General features: G+C 39.7%; 1 protein-coding gene across 1 annotated transcript; it reads left to right on the top strand.

Annotated features, from left to right (window-relative positions):
- The first annotated feature begins 330 nt into the window (after positions 1–330).
- HSPH1 (heat shock protein family H (Hsp110) member 1) lies at positions 331–25938 on the top strand. The gene is made up of 18 exons (XM_081082967.1): positions 331–1036; positions 3620–3677; positions 4725–4865; positions 5581–5703; positions 8044–8143; positions 10441–10574; positions 11059–11303; positions 11869–12097; positions 13257–13363; positions 13606–13739; positions 15781–15989; positions 17503–17634; positions 20372–20509; positions 21414–21539; positions 22339–22446; positions 22544–22663; positions 22864–23025; positions 23952–25938. Exons 1-18 carry the CDS (start codon positions 930–932, stop codon positions 24159–24161), a joined length of 2583 nt encoding a protein of 860 aa, XP_080939093.1. The 5' UTR covers positions 331–929; the 3' UTR covers positions 24162–25938.
- Positions 25939–26606: the final 668 nt, after the last annotated feature.

Genomic DNA, 26606 nt, shown 5'->3' on the forward strand with positions numbered 1-26606 from the left:
GGAAATTCCTTGTCCATAATCCCCAATTGTGGGGTAACCTAGACAATATCAGACATGAATACAAAACAAACCAGCACACAACACAGCACTACCAAGGCTTCAGAACGTGCGCAAACGCGTTGCTGAAAAGCCGGCTCTCGCGAGAGTTCTACAAAACAAAGACAGGTCCCAGCACGCACCGCGGCCGAGACTACAGGTCCCAGTATGCAAGGCGCACACGGACAGCCAGCCAGACTACATTTCCCTATATGCTCTCCTGACAACGGGTCGCCCCCTCAGCTTGGGGGTTTTCACCGTCCTCTCACTCCACTCAGTCTCTCGTTAGAGTCCAGGGGTCGGACAGCGTTACCCACGAGTAAACTACGAAGAGGACGATTTTTCGAGTCCTTGTTCATTATCCCTGGATTAACAGCCAAGAGCCTGGAGCCGGGAGGGAGGGGGGAGGTGCGGGCGGGTGGCCCTGCCGGCTGAGCCAATAGCTCCGGAGCGGCTCTCCTGCGCCATGGCAACGGCAGTCATCCCTGCAGGGACCAGGGCCCCATTGGGTGGAATCTTTCGAGAAGGCTCGAGAAGAAGGAAGCGGAAGTGGCACGTGGAGGGGCCGGTGGAGGCGCCGGTGAGTAAATGCCGCAGATTCTGGAAACTTCTGATCAGTGAGATACATAAAGCTGAGGAGCTGAGACCTCCCCTTTTGGGTCGGTACTGGGGCGCGCAGCGGGGAGCCAGCGGTTGCGGATCAAGGCCGGCGCAGGAGCGGCCCGCGGAGAATCGGCGCCGCCTGCCTCCGGGTGAGCCTCTGCGAGCCGCCGCTGTCCCCGGGAAGCCGGGGCGCGCAGTGACCGAGGAGCAGTCGGACCCCGCGGGAGCCGCGCGCAGCGGCCGGAGGACGCGCACCCAGACCCGGGGCGGAGGCGCACCGCCAGCCAGTCATGTCGGTGGTGGGGCTGGACGTGGGCTCCCAGAGCTGCTACATCGCGGTGGCCCGGGCCGGGGGCATCGAGACCATCGCCAACGAATTCAGCGACCGGTGCACCCCGTAAGTGGAACCTGCGGGGTGCTGGGCGAGGGCACGGGCGAGGGAAGGAGCCCGGAGCGGGCTGCGGCGCGAGAGGCTCCTGGGGGCGTGCTGGCCAGGAGAGCGGGCGGAGGGAGCGCGGCGTGGGGGGCCCCAGGGCGCGGCCGAATGGACGCCTGCCCACGGCCTGGTTATGGTATCGGAACCGGTGAAGGCGACTCCGGGGGCCACGCGGGGCCGCGATTTGAATCGCCCTGGGCCGCCGCTGGGCGCCGGGCAGCGGCCGAGCCCGCGCCTGGACTCTCCCAGCGGAGCTGCAGCTGCGCCCCCGCGCCGCCCCCGCCGCACCTGGCTGCTCGGAGGGCCCCGCCGCGGAGCGGTTTCTTCCGCCTGATGAATCTCCAAAGGAGCTGGAAGCTTCCAGAGCCCGTGCGCCCTGCCTGTTAGCGCCCGCAGTCACTCCTCCCGCAGATGAGCCTTCCCTGTCCCAGCGCGCGCCTGGTTCCCGAGGCCGCTGTCCTGCCGGCATCGCCGTGGAAGATGGAAACGTCCTTTTGCTCATTTTACGAAAAAGGAATCCTACATCTTATTCTAACATTTATTAAATTTTCACAGTTTAAAGAAGAGAAAGTAAAAGTAGCCTACTTTTGTGCTAGAGTGCTAGAACTTAATAGGATGGAGGTCGTTACTGAATTGAATGTTCTGTTCACCAGCTGCCTGGAGTGGGCAGGGGGTGGCATTTTAAAAAGCAACCTTTTCCCCGGGCTTATTTTCTGAAGCCAACATGCCAACGTGCTTACATGTGTTAATGATAACAACTGATTACATTTCAGGGAAATTTACGTAGGTTGTTTTTAATGCCTTAATTTATTTTCACATGCCTTAAACCCAAGATAAAAGTCGTGGAATGAAACATTGAACGGAAAGGTAAAATGACTGGGCTTGTATCAGTGGAGATGAACATTCATGAAAGTTAATGGAAAATCAAAATAAGCAAACACTTGACAATCCTAGCAGTACCGGGAGGACTTACTCCCTTCGCACACTCTGAGCCTACCTGCTTTTAGCCAGGCAAAGGGTTCTGTGACTGGAGAACAGTGAGGAAGAAGGCAGCTTCCATGCTTAGGTGCAGTGGACATCTTTGTTCTCTGATCCCTATGAAAAAGAAAACTGAAGGCAGGGAAAAAGTGGTTTCTGTGGCGTTAGTGACCACTTCGAAACTAAAACAGCAGGTACAGCTCTCAAAAATGTAAACTGAGGGCAGTATTGGCATTCCCTTTAATGTTTTTGATAAGATAGATAAGATAGATATTTGATTCAACTGCATTGGCTACTGGTAATTTTCTTTTTAATATAATTAATTTGATTTTCCTTAGAAAATGAGTAAATTCATTCTGCAAGTGTGTAGTTACTTTGAACTCATAATGTTTTGGAAGTTACCTTAAAAGCTCTAGTCTTTGCTTGAACACTGCCCTAGCTTTTGGAATGTTACGTGACACCTGCTCAGAAAATCTAGGTCTAGGATGTCTCTGTTAGAGCAAATTTAAACTTGATTTGGCCTGGTACTTAATACCCTCAGTATGCTCCCATTTTGTTCATCTTCTTTACCATTACAACTACCCTGCTGTGGAATCTAAAACCTAATTCACCTACAGCACCTCCTGTGACTCCTGTGTGTGTCTCCGCTCTGTGCCTCACTCTGTTTCCCTTGCGGGATGGTGCTCTCACAGTTACAGCACTTTACATCTCTCCGAAGCTGACTTAATGTAACTGGCTCTTCACATTTATGCTCAGCTTTGCTGTGGTACTTCTCTGCATCATTTTTACTTGGCTTTCTGAAGTAGAGTCTTTCATGAATGACCCTCTTTTGTGCTTTTACACCCCAGAAGCATAACTTAGGCCTACTTGTATAGGTTTATAGAAAAACTTGTGATTCTAAAGAGGCAGATGGTATTATCAGGACAGCAGAAGTAACAATGATATTTAGATTTGTACAGGCGTGGTGACTGAGAAAGTAGAGTTACAACAGGGGTCCTCAAACTTTATAAACAGGGGGCCAGTTCACTGTCCCTCAGACCGTTGGAGGGCCGGACTATAGTTTAAAAAAAAACTATGAACAAATTCCTATGCACACTGCACATATCTTATTTTGAAGTAAAAAAACGGGAACAAATACAATATTTGTATTTGCATGTGGCCCGCGGGCCGTAGTTTGAGGACCCCTGAGTTACACCATACTATTTGTTAAGCTTATAGGCCAAGTTAGTAACACTCTTTATTCAAAGCATTTTCAGAACCTTCTAATAATGGGGCTTGGAGAATTGAAATGTGATGTAAAAATACACATGGAAACTGAGCTCTGGGCAGACGTATTTTGGGGAGTAGGACTGCCACGTAGGTTGGATTCTCAGTAGCAGTCAAATGGACAGACCCATACCCCCTCTGAGTATTTGACCAAATTTAGACTCCAAAGTTGTGCTACACTTGTTCCCCTCCCTGCCCCAAACCATGGGTAGGAACTTTATATTAGATTTTCTCTCTTGTCAGCTAAAAATGTCCACATTTTTTAAAAAACTTTTTAAAAATGTTTTTTATTTCTTATAGGTCAGTCATATCATTTGGGTCAAAAAACAGAACAATTGGAGTTGCAGCCAAAAATCAGGTATGTTCTTTAAGAGAATTCTGGTCACTTTTTAAGGGGGAGGTTTTAAAGGTGAAATCTCAAGGACATGCAGGAATTTGAAATACCTAAGCCTGTCTGTTGTTGAGTTTCCAAAATGTAATGTGAGTATCTTTATCAGCCCTTACTTAGAATGGTTATTTTTTTCCTTCTGTTCCCTTCTTGTTTTATTGAATAAGAGAATAAGATCTACTTTTATTGTCTAATCTGCCAACCTTAATTTTTAGTAACTTCACTACTTTCTAACTTATCTAATTTATGTGAAGTTTCACATAACACTCATTTAAGAATTAAAAATTCCTTCTAGAAGTTCTGTGTTTAAAAGTGTTTTCAGGTTACTTAATAATTAGGTATGACTGGGAGGACTTTTTGTCTAGACCTGTGCTCTTAATATTGTAGCTGTTAGCTATAGATAGCTGCTGAGCATTTGAAATGTGCCTAGTCGGAAGTGAAACACACATGAGATTTTGAACACTTAAACTAAAGTATCTCATTGATATTTTTACATTTTATAAAGTATCTCACCAATATTTACATTACATGTTGAAATGATAGTATTTTAGATGTATTAGGCTAAATAGCTATTGAAATTAATTTCACCTGTTACTACTTAATGTGAGCAGAAAATGTACATATGTCCTTCCCACTTAGCAATTTATTAAACTATAACAATGAACGCTTTATTAAAAAAATGTAATTTGACTGTAGTGCATCTAGATCTCCTTATTTATTCATTCAATGGGTAGAAAACGAGTTTAGAGAAGAACAAGAATGAAATAAAGTCCCAGTTTATCTTGCAGATTTTGAAATCTGTTTTAGTCTTTGGTGACAATACTGCCTCTTGTTCCTCCACACTGCCTACCTATAGGAAAAGGAGAAAGAATAAATGATGGGGAAATTCAGGGCTCTGGGAAAGTTACTTATAACCACATGGTTTCAGTTCTACAAGAAACTGTTTGTAAAATTGTTGTAAGTACTAAAAGGTGTTGAAATTAGAAAATAATTTAAAATCTCTAATTTCTTGTGCAGCAAATCACTCATGCAAACAATACAGTGTCTCACTTCAAGAGGTTTCACGGCCGAGCATTTAATGACCCCTTTATTCAAAAAGAGAAGGAAAACTTAAGTTATGATTTGGTTCAGATGAAAAATGGTGGAGTTGGAATAAAGGTAATTGAGCAACTAACTTATTATCTTAATAGGAAACTAACTCATCTGTAGAGAAAGGTACTTAATTCTTAATGAAAATTTAACTCTCATTTCTTAATTGGACAATATGGTTTTTTTATTCCTTTGTTTCCCACGTAGCTTTTTTTAAACTTTAGGTATATCTTTAAATTGTCTTTGAAAATTACTCAAACAGTATATACTGCTATAATTTAATTTGTATTTCTTGTAACTTCCTGACAATTGTAAAATTTAGTGGTGTTTAAAAATCCTAAGTTGTGTTGTCATGTCATACTAAAAGTCTGTCCAGTGCAGCTCAGTTGCATTGTTTGGAGTGCAGCCTTGTAACCCCACCAGAAATCTTTTTTTAAACTTGCAGAAGCATTCCCATCTTATGATCTACACAGAATAATATTTAACCCAGTGGTTCAGCTCTTTAGTTAGAGTAGAAATTTGCTACTTTCTATAATGTTTTGACTAGTACTTTGGGTGGGGAAAAATCTGCTCTAGTTTTTATTTTCCTCTTCATCTCTAGGGAAAAGTTCTTTTTTCCTTTTTTTCTTTGCTTCCCTTTCCTTTCCCCCTTTCCTTTTCTCCTTCTTCCCTAAACATCTGTAAAAATAGAGATTTTCTGGGAAAGAACATGTGATAATATTTGGAAGTTAATATTAGTAGGTAACTTTACCACTGGTTAAAACATTTTCTTTCTTCAACATAGGTAATGTACATGGATGAAGAACATCTGTTTAGTGTGGAACAAATAACAGCCATGCTGTTGACTAAGTTAAAGGAAACTGCTGAAAACAACCTCAAGAAACCAGTAACAGATTGTGTTATTTCAGTAAGTAGAATTCCTCAAGGCAATGTGTCTTATTTTAACCTGCTTTATGTTACTCTCAAGTATACAATTTGTGAAAGCAGTTCTGTTACTAGGGATCAAAATTCTATGGGCCTTGTTAGCATAGTCAGGATTATTTCAGAGGAGGTTTGAGTTGTATTTTTAGCCAGAAGTTGCAAAGGTTCTTGACCAGAGATACAAATCAAAATCTCCTATGAGGCTATTTGAAAATACAGACTGATTAGTAGAATGGGGATATTCTAATAGGTACTTCACTGTTAGACAACTTGTATACATACATGAGAGCTTTTCTAAATTCCACCCTCAAATTGAGAACCAGTGCATTAGAAGTTCTAAAATGTAACCTACCAGTAGTGGCAAAACCTAGAATTTCAGCACTAGCCAGCATACTACCTTCAATGGACAATTGATAAATTATCAAGGAATATTTGAAATGGACAAAGGCCACCTTTTATTTGGACACCAAAAAGGTAGTTTTAAATTCTGTTCTCCCAAATGTCTAGGGTAACTTTATGAACTCTTCCCCAGGACTGACCTACACTATGGTCTTTGTGTGATAGCATGGTTTGGGTGGCTTGCCCAGACTAGTTAGAGCCTTTATGGCAGTTTATTCTAGGATATGAAAGAATAGAGAGAGACAGCTAAAATTTCTCCTCTAGCCCTTGTAAGACAGAACGTGATCTAGTGCAGTGGTTCTCAACCTTCTGGCCCTTTAAATACAGTTCCTCATGTTGTGACCCAACCATAAAATTATTTTCGTTGCTACTTCATAACTGTAATGTTGCTACTGTTATGAATCGTAATGTAAATATCTGATATGCAGGATGTCTTAGGCGACCCCTGTGAAAGGGTTGTTTGACTGCCAAAGGGTTTGCGACCCACAGGTTGAGAACCGCTGTACTAGAGGGTTGCCTGCCTGTTGCTTGGAGAAATTACATTAATCTCTGGTAAAATTAAAGACTCCTATCTAATAAAAGAGTAATATGCAAATTAACAGTAACTCCACGACAAAGATGGTGGCGCCCATAGTGGCAGGGCAGGACGCTGGCGGCGTCACCCTGGCATCGTCGGCCCAGCAGGCATTGCCTTGGCGGCGCAGCCCTGGAGCAGGCAAGCACGGCCGCAGGCAGCCCCCAGCAGGGCCTGTTCTCGGGTCGCCACAGGGATCTGGGAGCTGGAAAGCATTGTGCACAGGCAGCCGCCAGCAGGGCTTGCTTGCGGGTTGCCGCGGCAATCCACGATCAGGCAAGCACAGCTCGCAGGCCGCACCCAGCAGGGCCTGCTCCCGGTCGCCATGGTGATCCCCGAGCAGGAGAGCGCAGCCTGCAGGCAGCGCCTCACCCTGGCCACAGCTCAAGGGAGAGAACAACACGCAGGCGAGGCCAGGAGCCTGAGAGATCAACACAGAGGGGCGCCTGTTCCGAGCCTCCTACGCAGCTGGGGGCAGGCCCCCAGCGAGGACACACACGGCAACTGCTCTGAGCCTCTACTGCCAGACTGTGGCCGTCAGTAGGACATCCACTGAGGGCTCCCAGACTGTGAGAGGGGCAGGCTGGGCTGAGGGACCCCACCCCACCCCCACCCCCCAGTGCACGAATTTCGTGCACCGGGCCTCTAGTCTATATATAAAAGGCTAATATGCAAAGTGTCCCTGCGGGAGTTCCATTGGGAGTTCTGTTGTTCACTATGATGTGTGCTGACAAGGGGGCAGTGCGGAATGAAGGGAGGCCCCAGCGACAGCTGGAAGGCCTTGATCCCTGGCCAGGCCTAGGGACCCTACCCATGCATGAATTTCATGCACCTGGCCTCTAGTTAAATTATAAATCAGTGGTCCTTCCTGTTTTATTTTTCTTTAACTTGATGAAAAAAACTGATGAAAGCAGTGTTCTGATTTGAAAAGTGAGCAGAGACCCACATTGGCTCTTGTCTTTTTCTGAAGCATCTACAAATACTTAGGGGGGGAAATGTGAAAGCCACCAAGTCTTCCTTATGTACTTTATAGTTAAGTGCTTCTATGAATGTAATGTTATATGTTCTTGAAGAGTATCCTAGTTAAAATGCTGTCCTAGAAAAGTGGTAAAAATAATCCAGTTAGAAGTGCCTCACTCAACAGCATAAAAAACCATCCCTTGATATTTTAAGTTTAGGACAGTCTTTTCAAAAGTAAGTTACTATTCTGAATGCTAAAGTAACTAAGCCTAAAGGTCTATTTCTGTTTTATGACCTAGCTAAGGCACCTATGAATTTAGTACAAGTTGTTATAAGGAATTTGTATATATTTTTTGTGTTCTAGGTATGTTAAAATTCTTTTCTTGTCCTTAGGTCCCCTCTTTCTTCACAGATGCTGAGAGGCGATCTGTATTAGATGCTGCACAAATTGTTGGTCTGAACTGCTTAAGACTCATGAATGATATGACAGCTGGTAAGCAAAATCTTTTTGTGTGGAGTAACTATACTATCATAACTACAATTAAGACATATCAGAAACAATTACTAAACATTTTTTCACATTGATGTAGAAATACAGTTTATTAAAAAACATGTATTAGATTTGAAAGCACAACTTCCAGCTTTTCAGATGCTTACGTTTAATGAGAAATTGGCACTTTGTCAGATTTATTAATCTGTTTTCATTAGAAAATTCCTTTAAATTCCTTTAAATATTTATAAATTCCTTTAAATATTATACACACACACACACACACACACAGGATGGGGCAAAGTATGTTTACAGTTGTGAGTACACAAAACACAGAGTTGTTCTTGTATTATTATTTATTGTGTTATTTTCCATATAAACAACTGTAACCTACTTTTGCTCTACCCTGTATATATTTGTTTTTCGAATTAGGTGTGTTGGATTTAGTTTTTAAATTTTCTTACATTGTTTTCATAGTTAAGAAACAAATTTTCTCCAAATCTTATGATTCTGGGTTTCACAACTACCTTGACTGCAATTACTGGTGTAGTAAAATAGTTTCCCTCCTATATTTCCCAAATATATATGGTTAGGCATTGATCATCTCTCTGAAATGCTAAGCTGTGCCGTTTGCTAGGCATCGGGTTTAAGTGTGGATATAATGTTGAGCAAAGTGGTCACTGTTACATCCTAGAGCTTTTATCAGTTTATTACAATTTCAGATGAACAAAAAGTAGTTACATTTTAGTTTTGGGCAAAACAAATAAGACTTTTTTCAACACATTTCCAGTAGTTTTAATTAAAGTTTCAATAAAGACGTTTTCTTAGGTATAAATGTTTAGAAAAGCAATAGCTTCAAAGTTCAGAAAAAGCTAACAGACTCTTTAAGGAAGATCAGTTATTTATTTGCCTTGTATATAAATATAATTGGTAGGAAATGGAGTTACTGTAGTTGTATATCCTTAATTTTTCTGAATGAGCAGTGTCCTAGCAGGTCATGGTTAAAATGTGAGTATTGGTATAATGTGTCTGATAACTGGTTGTGGTTGCATGTCATTGTATGTCTTCTCTCCATATATTGAAAAATTATAGAGCATTATTCTAAAATCAGAAAAGGGTAATCAATGCCAAGAAAACTAGTATGAAGTCAGGTATAAAAGTGGTGTGTTCATCTTTAAATGTTTGAAGTATAGTCAAGTTTTCTACATATGTAATCTATTATATAAAAGGCTAAGTGTCCATCCATCTGACCGGTAGCTATGACATGCACTGACCACCAGGGGGCAAATGATCAATGCAGGAGCTTCCATGACGCACACTGGCCATTTTAAAATAAACAGCACCATGGACCGGACGCTGACAAACCAATACTCGGCTTCCCCCAAGTGGGACACAGGCCCTGCCACCACCCCGAAGCGACACCCCACCAAATTGCAGCCAATGCTGCTAAGACCACATGGCGCAAAATGTGGCCCCCAGCCCAGCCCAGCCTGGACACTGTCGCTGTGGGCACTGGGTAATGACGTCATATTGTATAGCCCAGCTTCCTCTCCCTAGCGACTAGCCTCCTTGGAGTTTCTTCATCCCAGGAACACGACTTGCTTTATAGCCAGGTGCAAACATTTCACAGTTTAACCAAATGTTTGTGAAGCGTTTTCATGTGCCTCATCTCATTTGATCCTCACAGAAGCCCTGGAGTAGATAGGAGACTCGGTGGAATCCTATTTTCTTTTCCTTAGCTGGAAAATGGAGATTTAGAAAGCTTTGAAACTTGACCTGACTGAAAGTAAGAAATGGTGGACCTTCAGGTTTTTTCACTGCGAAGAATATAGTCAAACACTGCTTCAGTTAAATATTTTACCCTTTGTTCTCCCTGCATGATCTACAATAATAATCTGCTTTGTGTTGATATTTACTGCTGTGTTGCTGACAATTACCAGAAAGAGAAGTTGGGGTGCTTCACTGGGCTGGAAAAAGTTTAGCTAAATCAGAAAGCAGGTCTAATTAAGCAAGTTTATTCTATATCTATAAAAGGCTAAGTTGACTCTCGCGCATGTGCGATACATATAAAGCTTTCACTGTCGCCAATCAGATGCGTGTGTTTCGATCTGTCATTGTCGATCGTGAATTTGGTTGACACTTTTATTACAGAGAAAGGGTGAATAGCGATATTAAAATATTTCTCCTAATTAATTTCCTTTCAATGTGCACGACTTTGTGCACCGGGACACTAGTTATAACAGTGACATTCCTAAGAAAACTTGAATGAAAGAATTGAAACTGAGTTAATTTTTTTGTAGTTGCTTTGAACTATGGAATTTATAAGCCCGATCTCCCAGGCCTGGATGAGAAACCTCGGATAGTGGTTTTTGTTGACATGGGACACTCAGCTCTTCAGGTCTCTGCCTGTGCCTTTAACAAGGGGAAATTGAAGGTAAAGTAAAAAATGGGAATTAACTGACCAAAACCTATTAAATGTTATATTTGTCATTACCTTAAGCTACTGAGCTTCTTGACTATGGTCTTCTTGGAAATGAAGAGTGTTGGGTAATGGTATGAATAAGGAATTGTTCCCAAAGATGATGGCTCAGCATACTCTAATGCAGTGGTCGCTAACCGGTGGTCTGCGGACGTCTGCGAGGTCCGAAAGGTTGGAGACCACTGCTCTAATGTTCTTGTTTAGGGAAGAAAAGCTTTTTCAGGTCATCTGTATAATCATTAAAGATCAAAGCTATCTTAGAGATTCAGTATTTCATTTGAATTTTAGTTATATTTCTCCTAACTGACTTGGATTTCATGTTGTCTTTTAGATAGAATATTGAGCCTATTAATCTTCAGTTGTTTGAGTAGGAATGTTTAACGATGTAGTAAAAAAAAAATGATTTAAAATAACCAGGTTGTTGTTTTAACTAAATTAGGTACTGGGAACAGCTTTTGATCCTTTCTTGGGAGGAAAAAACTTTGATGAAAAGTTAGTAGAACATTTTTGTGCAGAATTTAAAACTAAGTACAAGTTGGATGCAAAATCCAAAATTCGAGCCCTTCTTCGTCTGTATCAAGAGTGTGAGAAATTGAAAAAGCTAATGAGCTCCAACAGTATGGACCTGCCACTGAGCATTGAGTGTTTCATGAATGACCAGGACGTGATGGGAAAGATGAACAGGTGCGTTCTGAAATCTGCTAGAATGAATGGGAAGAGCTCTGACTGGCTTAGAGCCAGGGCTTGGTTCTGACTGGAGTGCTGTGTGTCTTGGCCCACAGTTGTGCACTGCCTGCTGGACAGACTGTGAACCCCCTTACAGCGAGGGGCACTTCTGCAAAGATCTGATGAAAGTCTTTTCGGTATTTTCCACTTTTTAGTACTTCTGGGCCAGTAATTGAATTGTGGTTTCACCAAATATTTTACAGAAATATTTTTAAATCAGTGGAAATAAATAGAGTAATGAGAATTGGATCACGGAAATAATTTAGGAGTAAAATGTCAATCTTTTATGTAAAAGTGATTTTTCCAGTGATACCCTGTAGAACTGATTTTTCTCCTCTACCCCCTTTCTGCACCTGTTTCATATGTTTATATTTTTTAAAAGTTGCAAATTACAAGAGTTAAACTTTTGTGATTAAAAAAAAATGAAATTCACCGGGTTGATAACATTTATTATTTTAAAACAAGATATTGGCCTTTATGTAATTTTTCTAAGACTTAAAAAGTGTTCCTCTTACTCACTAAGGGCACAATTTGAAGAACTCTGTGCTGAACTCCTGCAAAAGATAGACGTTCCCCTTTATTCACTGATGGAACAGATTCGGCTCAAAGTAGAAGATGTGAGTGCTGTTGAGATCACTGGAGGCACTACACGAATTCCAGCTGTGAAAGAAAAAATTGCCAAATTCTTTGGAAAAGATGTTAGCACAACACTCAATGCAGATGAAGCAGTTGCCAGAGGCTGTGCACTGCAGGTATGTTTCCTAAGCCCTTCTCTTGCTCACATGCCAGAACCTCTTCCACCTCATTGTATCATGGTGTGCCTAATTAGATATCACAGGGGAGTTATTTTTAAATAAGTCCATAAGGCTACAGGGAGAAGAGGATCTTCAAATGTAGAAGATCAGGAAATTTAAAGGACTACAGAACCAGTGTTTCTCAAACGGGATGAGAAACTACTGGCATGATTCTGGGGTGTCACAGAAAATGGCTGTTATGCAGAAATTAGCTGCAGGGTGTTGGGGGTCACAGTTGTTACAAAGCACATAGAAGGGAATTTGAATGGCAGTGTGGTGTAATGTAGAATTGATGTGGGGCGAAGTTTGCAGGATAAGGGTATTCGTTAACTGTTTTTAGGAAACAGCTGCTGCCCCTCCAAATTGCTTTTAGCCTGCTTATCAGGTAAGAAGACAGCTCAGAGGCCTGATGTTTGACAAAGCAAAAACACCAAATCTAGAAGTCAGTGATTTTAAAAAATTAATACTAGTTTATATTTAGGACATTATAGTCAAATAGTTTTAACTAAAGTGTCAAGTTAATATGCTTAAGTTTTGATCTGGTTAGCATAGGTTTTTTTATTTACGTAATATATTTTTATTGATTTCCGAGAGGAAGGGAGAGGGAGCGAGAGATAGAAACATCAGTGATGACAGAATCATTGATTGGCTGCCTCTTGCCAGCCCCACAGTGGGGATTGAGCCCTTGACTGGAATCGAACCCAGGACCCTTCAGTCCACAGGCCGACGCTCTATCCACTGAGCCAAACCAGCTAGGGCAGCATAGTTTTTTGTTTTGTATAAAGCAAGAGATTCTATGGAGAAAGGTATTTAGATGGACTACCCTTTAAAACTTAAAAGAAGGAAAGAATTTGTAGCTACTTATTTCTGGTTATCTATTGTATCATCAGGAACCATCGTGGGGTTTTTGTTTTAGTTTTTTTCCTTGAGAATGGGGTATGCCTCCTTAGCCAACTAATTCCCAGAAACCTGGGAAGTTTTTATAGTTGACATATACTGTCAGCAAGTTTGAATTTGAATTTAAACCTATTCATCCAGTTTGAATTGAGTTTTGTTAAAAGGTGAGTGGAATTAATCGTGTACTCGTGATAATTCTTCCTTTCTTTCTTTTTTGAAGTGTGCAATCCTGTCTCCAGCATTTAAAGTTAGAGAGTTTTCCATCATAGATGCAGTTCCTTTTCCCATATCTCTGGTCTGGAGCCACGATTCAGAAGTCACTGAAGGGTATGTATGAGAAAATAACTTTTAGGTAATGTGATTTAATAGAAAAGAATGACTTTTATGCTAATGTGTCTAATTAATCTAACTGGGATTTTTCAACAGCCAAACCTATCAAAGTATTTCTGTCATTTTGGTGTTATAAATGGTGAGATAGACTTGATACAGACTTTGGAATGTTCCTGTTCTGTTTATGTAGCACAATAAGCTTAAGTACTTGACATAATGACTGCCTTTCCTTCTTCTAGTGTTCACGAAGTGTTCGGTAGAAACCATGCTGCTCCCTTCTCCAAAGTTCTCACCTTTTTGAGAAGCGGACCTTTTGAACTGGAAGCTTTCTATTCGGATCCTCAAGGAGTTCCATATCCAGAAGCAAAAATAGGTAAAGCAATTAACTGTATTTACATGCACAAACTTGAAATTTTTTCATATTCTTAACAGTGTTGAGTGGAACATAATTCCAAGTGAAGGCCATTTTCAATTTAGGATGGAGAAATCTTTGTTTATTGATGAATAAACTAGCCTACAGAGGTAAAATGACTTGCTAGTTAGTGCTGCTGTTACTTCTAAGGATCTTTATTTAAGAACACTTAGGCATTGTTCCTCTTCTGATATCATTAATATTTAAGGAATTACCACGTAATTCCAATATAAAACCTGGCTTACCAACCATTGAGCTACTTCTCAAATGTACCTACATATTTTAAAAAGTACGTCTTTTTTGGTACATTTTTCTTTGAGAGGCTTGACACTGTACATCTGTTTTGACCCACAGTAACTCTAGAAATCTGTGGGATAGCCTCAGACATCTTCTTAAGCCCACAACCCAGGCATGTGCCCTGATTGGGAATTGAACCGTTAACCTCCTGGTTTTATAGGTTGACACTCAACCACTGAGCCACACCCACAGCCCCCAGGCATAAATGCTGTTCTTTAAATGGGTCTTAATGGCAACCATTTCCTGAACTAATGAATTAATCATTAACGAAGGTCTATTCCAACATCTCACACTGTAACTTTCTTGTGTTTGTGTAGATAGCACCTTAAATACATGGCTGTTCAATACCATATAGTGCTTTTTTTTTTTTTTTTAAATATATTTTATTGATTTTTTACAGAGAGGAAGGGAGAGAGGGACAGAGAGTTAGAAACATTGATGAGAGAGAAACATTAATTAGCTGCCTCCCGCACAAGGGGATGTGCCCGCAACCAAAGTACATGCCCTTGACCGGAATCGAACCCGGGACCCTTCAGTCCCCAGGCCAACGCTCTATCCACTGAGACAAACCGATCAGGGCCCATATAGTGCTTTGCACATAGTATGTTCACACTACAAGCATGAAAAGGTCAAGTAACTTGCAGCTGGTCACACAGCCAGGATTGGAGCCCAGATTATCTAGGTCAGAGTCAGCATTCAACTCCTCAGTAGTGCTCTGGAACTACTCTGTTGTGCATAATAATTTCAAGCTTTGATAAAGGTTTTAGGTCACCTTACCTTTTTAAAAACCTAGAAAACTGTTTTGATTATTCAATCAGAAAGAATGTATTCCCTGAAAGCCCTAGAGCAGTGGTTCTCAACCTTGGCTGCACATTCGAATCACCTGGGTCCTCTGGAAATTCTGTTTCTTTGTTATGGGGTGGGGCCACATTAATAAACAATTTCCGGAGGATGAGGCCCAGAAGTCAGGATTTTAAAAAGATTTCCAGGTGATTCTAATGTGCAGCCAAGGTTGAGAACCACTGCCCTATAGGATGAAAATGCAGCATGGCCTGATAACATTCAGCCTTTCACTTGCTAATGGATTTTCACCTGTAGTTTGTGCTCACCTGCCTGGAGAAGTAGGATAAGAGGAGGCAGTGACTACTGGTCATTATTAGTGTTTTACACATAGTGGCTGGGTCATAAATGTTAAATAAAAACAATCACAAGTGTGTCCTTGGCCTTTGGACATTTCACAGCATATTAAGATTAAGCCCAAATATTATAATTATACTGGAGACTTGTCTATTTTAAGAGGTTATGCTTATAGTATACATGAAAAGGCTTAAATCTAATACAGTTGGTAAAGTGGGAGGTTAAATCTAATACAGTTCCGGAATAGCAGTACTTTGAAGCTTTAAGTTCTTAGAAGCCTATGTCTTTTTTTTTTTTTAAGACTTTTTTTTGGTTTTTAGAGAAGAAGGGAGAAGGAGAAACATCGATGTGAGAGTGAAACATCAGTTGGCTGCCTCCTGCTGATCCCCTACCAGGGATCTAGCCTGTAACCCAGGCATGTGCCCTGACCGGGAATTGAACTGGCAGCTTTTTGGTGCAAAGGATGTCGCCCAACCAGCTGAGCCATACCAGCCAGGGTGAAGAAGCCTTTATCTTCTTTACAGAGATGTAGATTTAGTTTTTAAATTGTCAATTTATTTTTATTTAGGTCGCTTCATAGTTCAGAATGTTTCTGCACAGAAAGATGGAGAAAAATCAAGAGTGAAAGTGAAAGTGCGAGTCAACACCCATGGCATTTTCACCATCTCTACAGCGTCTATGGTGGAGAAAGTCCCTGCTGAGAACAGTGAGCTGCCTTCTGTGGAAGCAGATGTAGAGTGTCAGAACCAGAGACCTCCAGAAAACCCAGAGGCTGAGGTAAGTGTGGATGAACCTTTGAGTTTGAATACATAGTTAAGTTAATCCTAATCTATAAGAGAAGGGTTAAAATAGCTTTTCTTAATTTTGGTTAGCTTTTTGGATAATCATGATAATTAGCAGTTGCTATATGATGTTCATATATAGCTTGGAGTGTGGTGAATTATGATTAATTTGAACTGGCATATGACAATGGAGTAATTTCTTTATATTATTTTTTTAAAAAACAGACCACATATTGTGAAGTCAAATGTTGGCTGGTGATTAAGGAGAAAAAAAAAAACTACTACAAAAACTATTTGGTGAAATATATACCAAATATTAAAGTTGATTTTTTTTTTTTTAATGTCACAATTGGTTTTGGCAATTTAGAACTTACTTGCTTTTTTTTTTTCATGGTTTGCTGTATTGTGGGAGGAAGGAAGGGAAGTGTCTTTCTACAGCACAGAAAGTTGTTACTGCTCATGTTCTTAATTTAGCCTTCCTTTAGCATGAGTGCTAACAGAGGACCTTTCAGAAACTTTAAAATAGATCAACTATTAAGTTTACTCCTGGGTAATAATAAAAAATCGCTTAAATGAGGGGGCAGGCAGTATCGTGTGTTTTAGTTAAGATGTGACAGTAGTGGTCAGAGACCTCTGGAACACGTAGGAACCTTAGTACCTGAGCCTTAGTGTTGTTCTCATGTAGAAAATCTTCAGTACAATGAGTAAAATGACCAGGGCCGAGTACTTTCTCATTTGGTTACAAACACCATTGTTCTAATGCCTGTTGTGTCAGTCTTAGGACCTTCTGGACATATCAGGAGTGCCTGGCTTCTGAACACTTTTTCAAAAAAACATAGACCACATATTGTGAAGTCAAATGTTGGCTGGTGATTAAGCCCTAGAATCTCAAAGCTCTGACAGAAAAGAGTCTTGAGGGTGGGGCAGGAAGGATTGCAGTCACTGCCATGTGGCATATACGGTGATCTTTCATCTGAGATCATTTGGTTGTAACTGGTCAGATGACAAGCGTGGGGACAGAGGGACTGCGTGTCTGAGCTGTCATGATGAGCCCCTGAATAACTGATGGTTGGCTCTTTCATGTAACTGTTCAGTTCACTGAAAAGGAGATATGTCCACATGCATGATGGCTTCTGGTGAAATTAGGTTTTGGAAGCTTTTCTCTGGGACAGGCCTGGGGTAAACCTATTTCCTTTGCTTTCAAGAGTCAATATCTGTACAAGGCTAGGTGGAAGTTTCTTAAAAGAGAGTTATGTCATCACATCAATCAGAGTGCCTACTATTTGTGTTATTTAACTATATGAAGTGCTGTCATTCGAATAATTTTTATGGATTTAAAATTTCAAAGACGTTTTCAGATATTTGTGTTCATTTTGCTTTTATCCAGTGTCTTTCCCCACCTGTTAAGATTTCAGAAATTGAACATACTGTTTCGGGTACCCTGTAACCTTTACATTTTCCAAGTACACCTGCTTTCTACATCCTTTGTGCCTGGGCTTTCATTTCAGAAAAATGTCCAGCAAGACAGCAGTGAAGCTGGAACACAGCCCCAGGTACAAACTGATGGTCAACAGACCTCACAGTCTCCCCCTTCACCTGAACTTACCTCAGAAGAGAACAAAACCCCAGATGCTGACAAAGTGAGTGATACTTCTAGTTCATTCCATTGGACAATGTTGCAACATGTGATCATTAATAATATTAAATCTGCAGTTTCAAGAGCAAGCACCAAATTGTCTTACTTAGTCTAAGTAGGATTTTTTTTCTCCTGTTGATTTTCCATGTATTTTTCAACTAAAACTAGCTGAAGGTACTTACGCTCAACTAAGGGAATTGAATATCTTGCTTTAGACCTGAAGGCTTCTCTTGGTTTATTGCCGCACCAAGCAACAAGAGACGAACACGTAGCATCGGTTGTCTTCTCTAGTGCCAAAAGGACCTGTGAAGAGCAGGGCTGTGTGATTCGTTTCCACTTGAATTAGTCTTATAATAAATACATGGGCTACAAGAGTCTAGTAAACTTTCTCCTCCTTTCAAATCACCTGTCAAATTTTAATAAATTAATTAGGATGATCTGGAAATAACCAGATTGCTTTCAAAGTAAGTGTTCTTTTACCCTGTTTCCACAGCATGTGTTGGAAGCTAAATTAAATAGTTGTATTGTGTCCCTTTAAAAATGTCGTTTTCTAATCAAACCTTTAAATTTCATGGTCAGCCAAAGCCGGTTTGGCTCAGTGGATAGAGCGTCGGCCTGCAGACTCAGGGGTCCCAGGTTCGATTCCGGTCAGGGGCATGTGCCTGGGTTGCGGGCACATTCCCAGTGGGAGATGTGCGGGAGGCAGCTGATCGATGTTTCTCTCTCATCGATGTTTCTAACTCTCTATCCCTCTCCCTTCCTCTCTGTAAAAAATCAATAAAAATATATTAAAAAAAAATAAATAAATTTCATGGTCAGATGAATATTAGAAAGTTTCCTTTGTCTCCATATCACTCTGTGCTTTTCAGAAAGCAAGCAAGTTGTATGCAAATTATTAACCTTCCATTAGTGGTTTGGTTTTCTCATTGTGAGTGTTGAATTCTTTACCCTTGATGAATTACAGGATTGTTCATTGGTGTCAAAATACATTTTACACTTGGTGGAAGTTTCCAGTTATGAATGTCCTTGTGTCCTGATTGCTCCTGTGGGGATCCCAATGTGAAATTGGCCCTGGTTCTGGTTTCTGAAAGCCTTCCTTGTTTTCTCCTGCTAGAATTAATGATGCCAGTGGAGCAGCACTGCTTTGTTTGTAGTAACAGCTCCTTGACTTTAGCATCACTCCCCTCACTCACTTTGACATTAACTGATGGTGCTGATAATGTTGATACCTGTCTGAAACATGCCATTGGTAGCGCCTCATGCTCTTACCTATAGGAGGAAGCACTAGCATCAGGCCCTTTGGAACATTCTCACACACCTCCTCGGAGGGTTCCTTGTTCATGCCACGTCAAATGCCACGTTGTGATAATAATTGGTCTTGTCAGTAGTTGGCTTAATGTTGTATTGCCAGATACTCTTAACTGCCAGACATAGACTATCATCCAATCGTTTCCCAAACATCTGTTGTTCTCGTGTTTTGCTAAGTGTAGATATCAACTGATCCATTTGTCTTTCTTGTGGTCATGCCCCCAGAGGCTGCACAAAATATTGGAGAGCTCTCTTGTGCACTAGAGGGAGGAAGACAGAGAGAGTATATAGGCAGACTGGCTCATTGCTACTGACAGCTTACAGCAGTTAACAGGTGTGGGATTTCTAAGGATCACTGAAATAGAAGTCTGGGAAACAAAAGTTCTCATCCCATCTCTGTCTTTGTAATTTTAGGCAAACCATTGAACCTTTTTCAAATTCCAGTTTTTTCTATAAACTGCCTAGAATTTTAATATCCTAATAGCTCCCCAACGTTATCCATTGGCAGAGCTTTCTGTGACCCGTGGGCTGGTTCTCTTCCTACTTGACCAAACTAGCCAACCAGAATACATGTGATATATCTCCTGGTTATCTTCCAGTCTGTTTTCTACTTGTGCAAGTGGGAACCTGCAGAATTGGAAATACACAGAAAAGACTTGGAATTGGAAAATTAAAGGCCATAGGAGATGCTTACTTCTTTAGCCCTGTATTTAAATATTTTGAAAAATCTACAATAAATAATTAGCAGTAGCTGCATCGTTCTGTTTGCAATTTTAAGACTCTTATTTCTTGACCATGAGACTTGCTTATGAGAAGTAATATGACTCAGAGACACGTAGTAGGGATGGGGATATATGTATATATACAGACAGATACATGTGTGTAATCTCCAAATTCAGTAGGACATTTTGAAAGGTACTCATCAGTATGGTGCTAATTGTAATCAAGGCAGGTATAATACTGGGACGTAAGGACTTAGGTACTAAGTATGTATATATTACAGAGATAGTGTTGACCCTAACATTGCTAGCATTGGTCAGTCTGCAGTTATTGTCAGATTCTAGACTGTAATATAAAGATGCAGCAATTTAATAATATTTTTGACTCTTCAGAGTCACAAACATTGCTTAAAGGGATGACAAGGTAAAGACCAATGGAGAAAAGCTTTAGCAGGGGAGATTAAGTTTAATATGAAAAGAGAAATGTATGGGTGAATTCTCAAATGAGAGTGTGGCATGCTTATGCGTCATTGCAGCCCTCATTAAAAATAGGTGGGTGGAAATCAGCTAAGCTTATGCCTACTTCTAACTTCGTAGTTGTGGGGATTTTATTTTTGCCTATGTCATCACGTATGATAAGGCGTTTTATTTGTTTTGTTTTTCAAGGATTCTTTAAGAATTTCTTTTTCTTTTTTTTTTACCCCCCTTCCCAAGGCAAATGAAAAGAAAGTTGACCAGCCTCCAGAAGCTAAAAAACCCAAAATCAAGGTAGTGAATGTGGAGCTACCTGTTGAGGCCAACTTGGTCTATCAGCTGGGGAGAGACCTGCTTAATATGTACATTGAAACAGAGGTAGGTACTTCCAATAAATACTTTTATTTTAGAATGTATTTAGTTGTTTGGCCCTATTGTCCATATTTCTAATAAATGGCTGTAATCCTTTTCAGTATCCCAAGTTTTATACAGTTTTAGAGATAGGATGAAACCAAAATCAATGGCTTTTCAGCTTATTTTCTTATTGATTGATTTGTTGTTCCACTTATTTATGCACTAATTGGTTGATTCTTGTATGTGCCCTGGCCTGGGGATCGAACCCACAACCTCCGCCTGTTAGGATGATTCTCCAACTAACTGAGCTGTCTGGTGAGGGCTTAATTAAAATTTTTAAACAAATTTTATGTTTTTTCATCTTTATAACAAAAGCGATCTATACCATTCTGCTTGGTATAAAACTGATCCCAAGTCCTTATAAAGAAATTGGATGCCAGTATTTTCTAGCACTGGGCACAGTACAATTCGTATTTTAGGCCACATTGAATATTTCTGTTAAAACATGTGCTTTTCCATAGAGTGTGTGAGATAATTAAGATTCATTTTTCCTGTATTCAGATAGGAACACTGTGTTTAGAAATTTAACAGTAAATATAAGTAATTTATCCTTGATTTTCAAATATGGCAGAGTGGTCTGATCATTATCTATTGGTCAATATTAATCCCAAGATGAGATAACCATGTAACTTCATAAAAGAAAACAAAATAATATAAGAGCCATGAATTGTTTTTGTCCCCTTAGTATTAAATCTCAAATGAGAAAGTTATGTAATTTTTTTATATAATGTTAGAAAATGAAGAACTTTGTAGGGTTTGTTATAAGAGTTTTATGAGATATAATTTAGAACTGTTAATACTAATTTTTTTGGTACAATTTGTTACTGATAACAGAAAGCTGGAATTAACCTTTTCTGTTCCCTGACAGGGTAAGATGATAATGCAGGATAAATTGGAGAAGGAAAGAAACGATGCTAAAAACGCAGTGGAGGAATATGTGTATGAGTTCCGGGATAAGCTCTGCGGACCATATGAAAAATTCATCTGTGAGCAGGTATGTTTAGAGTCTGGTTTTTATTCAGCTATAAAGTATTTATTATCAAACTTAGCTTTGAACCTCTACTAGATAAACAAAACAACTTAAAGTAGAAATTGTATAAACAAAACCCCAGAGAGAGGCCCACTAGTGGTATACAATTTTTCTATCTAGCTAATACCGATGATTCTTTAGTTTTTACCATTCACAGTTACGGAGGCTTAAAAGATAAATTGAAAGCCCTTGCTTTCAGAGACCTCAAAAAAAAATTTTTTATGACTAGCTTGCTCTTATTGTTTATCCCAAAAATCTTGTTTATCCATTCATTCCAAAGTTTATCAGCCCCCATTCTCCTTAGCCCTTGTCTAAGCTCTCAAAGTCAGTAGGCTTCTGAGTAAATCCCAGAAGCACAATTGTGAAAGATGGGACTTGGGGGGAAAAAAATGGCTAGATATCTAGGATGGTTGAAAGATTAATTCTAAAGTTAAAAGAATTTAATCTTAGGAATCTATTTTAGTCCTAAGATTTTTGTGATGGTTCAGTTCTCATCTCTGCCCTAACATTTCCTAAATTGGTTATGTGGTTATGGTGGTGATTCTGAGATAGAGATAACCCAAACCTAAGGCTAGAATAGCCGCACATAGTTTATATGAGTTGGGTAGGAGGGGCTGATGGTAGAGTATGTTGCTCCTTCATACTTTTTAATGAGTAGAATCCATTGACCCATGTGCCTTTCTTGAAATGAGAACAGATACTTCATGTTTAACATTTCTGACTGTGACTCTTCATCATGTTGGTTCTCATGTTTCACATACAGGACCATCAAAAATTTTTGCAACTGCTCACCAAGACTGAGGACTGGCTCTATGAGGAAGGAGAAGACCAAGCAAAACAAGCCTATGTGGACAAATTAGAAGAATTAATGGTAGGCCTTTCTTTCCCCTATGAAAGCGGTGCCTGTGGTTTAGACTATAGACTTTTAAAATATGATGAGAAGTACTAATTTGTTACATTTGTTTTAGAAAATTGGCACGCCAATTAAAGTTCGATTTCAAGAAGCTGAGGAACGGCCAAAAGCATTTGAAGAACTAGGTCAGAGGCTGCAGCACTACGCCAAGATAGCAGCCGACTTCAGAAAGAGCGTAAGTCTTTATCACCAGAAAGAAGGGACTGCAGGTTTTAATCAGCTAATAGTGAAGTTGAGGAACATGTAGGGTGAACAGATGATGTTCTTAAATGAGAAATTTGTTCTTGGTATTTGAACTTCATAGAAAATTTTGTCAAGTTTGTTATCAATGTTAAATACTTAACTCTGCTGAATGACCATGCTTTCTCCATTCAGGATGAAAAATATAACCATATTGATGAGTCGGAAATGAAAAAGGTCGAGAAATCCGTGAATGAAGTGATGGAGTGGATGAATAACGTCATGAATGAACAGGCTAGAAAGAGTCTCGATCAGGATCCAGTTATATGTGCTCAGGAAATTAAAGCAAAAATAAAGGTGAGTGTTATTGTCTATTCATTGCTGTGTTTTCTTAGAGGCTCAAGTTACAATCACTTGAACCCTGAACATGGCCATTTTTTCCGTAAGACTTTCCCCTCCTCCTGCCCAAAACCAGATTTCTTGGTTTATAGTTGATATCACAAAATTTAGAAGACTTTATAAGTTTCTGTTAAATTTTCATTGTATTCATTTAGCTTAACAAATGTATTTGTTCAGCCACGTGTCAGTCATTGTACCAGGTGCTGAACTTCCAGTGTACAAAGGAAGTACCTGCCCTGCTAGTGTGAAGAAGACTTGACAGTAAACACGTATGGCAGTATATGAGATGGTTTATAAAGTGCCAATGATACAAATAAGAGTTAGAAAGGGTTAGGAAATTCTGGACAGTGGAGGGGACCCAAGTAAGGGTTTTACAGGGAAGGCCTTGCCAAGTGCCTGAGGTTTGAAGGAAGTTGAGGGGAAAAAGAAAACGGGAACTGCCTTCTGTCTGGAAGGATTTTCAGACACAGTAAAGATTACGGAAACGTAAGCCTTCAAAGTCAGTGGGCTACAATAAATTTCAGCTCTTTGGTTTTTTTTGTTTTTTGGGGGTTTTTTTTTGAGACAAAGTTACTTTACCTTAATGAACCATTTCCCTTTTCCATCAGTGGGTATAATAATTCCTACCTTTTAATACTATTGCAAAGATTATAAAGTATGAATACTTAGCAAGTCCATGAGACATCATAGGGTAGTATTCACTTCTCTTTGATCAGGCTTCAAGCTATAGTTTTGAGCAAGTGTAATAAGTAAATGGGATTCTTTGAGGTAAGTGTAATTGGAGTTGGTAGAAAAGTATTGGTTCAAGCATGTAGGAAAGTAATTGAAAATGAACTAGATTGATCTGAGTCAGTCTGATTACTAGCTTTGTTTTCCTTTTTTAGGAGTTGAATAATACCTGTGAACCTGTTGTAACACAACCCAAACCAAAAATCGAATCACCCAAACTGGAAAGAACTCCAAATGGCCCAAACACTGATAAGAAGGAAGACGATTTAGATCAAGGCAAAAATAATTTTGGTGCTGAACCTCCACATCAGAATGGTGAATGTTACCCTAATGAGAAGAGTTCCATTAATATGGACTTGGACTAGATAACATTAAATTGGCTTCATCCTTTAATAAAATATTTTTGCCATAGTATGTGACTCTACAGGACATACTGAGACTATTTATATTTTCTTTTTAAAGAATGTTTAGAACTTTTGTGTACTATATGGAAAAAGGAAAAGCTTACGTCTATAGTCTTTATGATCCTAAAAGGGAAAATTGCCTTGGTAACTTTCAGATTCCTGTGGAATTGTGAATTCATACTAAGCTCCTGTGCTATATTACCATTTGTATCACTGAAGATGAAATTGACTTGTCTTTTGGGAAAGCTAAAACAAACTGTACTGCTTGTTCAAGAGGGCTGTGGGTAAAATCATTAAGCATTTGTTCTTGCCAAGGTAGTTTTCTTGCATCTTGCTCTCCACTTCAGCATGTGTGTGGATGTTTATAAACAATACAATCTGATTTCACAAGGGCTTTCTAAAATTCTGTCCAATAGAAGATGACTTTTTGCTTTGATATTATTAAAATGCATTGAGTAATGTAAGCGCTAGTGAAATGTGTTAGCAGCATGCAGAACATATCTTTCAAATGTATCACTTGTTACACAGTGCACTGTCAAATGGAGGTGTCAAATGGAGGAAATGTAGGATCTGTGTGTTACTGGTATTGTAAAGCCTTTTATGAGCTTTAAAATAAAGTTCATCTATGGTGTCATTTCTAAACGGTTGTGTCACTGACTTAAAAATGGGGTTGGGGAGAGTGGTATAAACTATTATAGGAGAAATGAAGTCACTGTGAAAATCACTTTCTTTTTTGCTGTTTATATATGCTACCTCTTTGCTAACCGAAAATGACTTTCTACTGATAGAAAAGTAACGTATGTTTAATCACATTTAAAAATTTAAAACTATTAAGTTGAACATAATTTAGAATCCACCACCCAGAAAAAAGCATTAACTCTTGTTGCCTATCTTCAAAGTCTTCTAATGACAGGGGTCTGTGTCATTGTGGGTATTATGTTATAGTGTTGTATAGTCCGCTGTCTTAAAACTATCCCAGGCAAATAAGTGAATACAGGGGTGGGCAACGTAGGTTTACAGTTCCTCAGGAAAAAAACGTGGAGGTTATGATTATTACAATAGCTTCATTGACACTTGTGTACCTATTTTTGCACACTCCATGTAATTTGTTAAAACTTTACTGATGTAAAGTATTAAAGACATAAAGTATTTTTACCAATTGGTGGACTTAAATGTTTCCCAAGTTTTTGCTATTCTAAATAATGCTGCAGTAAACCTTACCTGGTTTTTATTGTCTAAGAAGGTGATTGAAGTAGTCTTGGGACTGAAGTGAGGAGCAGGGGTGATAACAACCAAAGTTTAATACTTAACCCATGATCACAGGGGAAGTATCAGAGTTGGGAACGAACTTGGACACTTAAATGTTAACTAAGCCCACACTCCAAGCGCACACTTCACTTGTGTGTCTAGTGTGGACTTCATCATTTTAAATTCGTTTGCCTCTGTATTTCAAGAACTGAATATTCTATGCATTCTCATTTGTAAATGTGGAATGTTGATTTTATATAACATGTTAAGATTCTTAACCGCTTGTCACTATTCAAACATTCTTCCCCACTTTGTAATTTCTTTTAGCTGTTTTATCATTTAGAAGCCTTGAATTTTGTAATCTGTCTCATAGTTTTTCTAATGCTCCCTAATGCACACTAATATATACTCAGTAGGTGTACATTGTATACTGTTGAGAGGTGAAGATAGGTTTCTGTATAGAGTTGGGAAGCTTATAAAGATTTTTTTTAAAAATCTGAATAAGAAAGTTTTTTTCTCTCTCAAAATAGTACCTGATGATGATAATGGGGGTAGTGTCAGTCTGGCCTAAACCAGTTTGTTTTCATTAAAGGTTAGAAATTTTTGAGCCTTACTTTCCTGTAAAGATGAGCAGTATTTCAAAAATTGGCTCAACTGACTAGTTTGCAGACCTCAGAATTGCATTTTTGGATGTAGGACAAAAACATTGATTATTTTATATTAATAGTGGCCTACACAATTGTATGTATAGACCAAGTTGGATAAATGCTCTAACAAAGATTGAATTTTATGTTTAATTTTCACGTAAATTGTTACTTTATGACAATACTTTCAGCTGTAGTGAAGTGTGGGCCCCTTAACCCTTACTCTATCTCATGACAGGTGGTTGTATGGTATGGTGGAAAAAGCAGCTTTTGGGGAGGAAAAAATTTGGTTTCAAGTGCAATCCAGATTGTCCGGCCCCACCCCTCATCCCAAGCACTATGGTTTTTAGGCAGATCATTCAGCTTGTCTGAATCTCCATCTAATCCTAGCCTAGGTAACATGGCCTGGGCTGACCGCTGTGGATTCCTTTATGGCAAGGTCTCTACTTCAGCACTATTGACATTTGGGGTGGGGGTGTGGAGGCTGACCTGTGTCTACACAAAGAGAAGTAAA

The sequence above is a fragment of the Myotis nattereri genome, assembly GCF_964212035.1.
Source record: "Myotis nattereri genome assembly, chromosome: 2".
Classification (NCBI taxonomy): Eukaryota; Metazoa; Chordata; class Mammalia; order Chiroptera; family Vespertilionidae; genus Myotis; species Myotis nattereri.

Bases quoted from the DNA above. Each gene is read 5' to 3' on its own strand.
- HSPH1 (XM_081082967.1), top strand. From the start codon at position 930: ATGTCGGTGGTGGGGCTGGACGTGGGCTCCCAGAGCTGCTACATCGCG. The intron at 3,678-4,724 runs GTATGTTCTTTA...TTTCTTGTGCAG, and splicing joins GAGTTGCAGCCAAAAATCAG to CAAATCACTCATGCAAACAA. The intron at 23,026-23,951 runs GTGAGTGTTATT...TTCCTTTTTTAG, and splicing joins AAATTAAAGCAAAAATAAAG to GAGTTGAATAATACCTGTGA.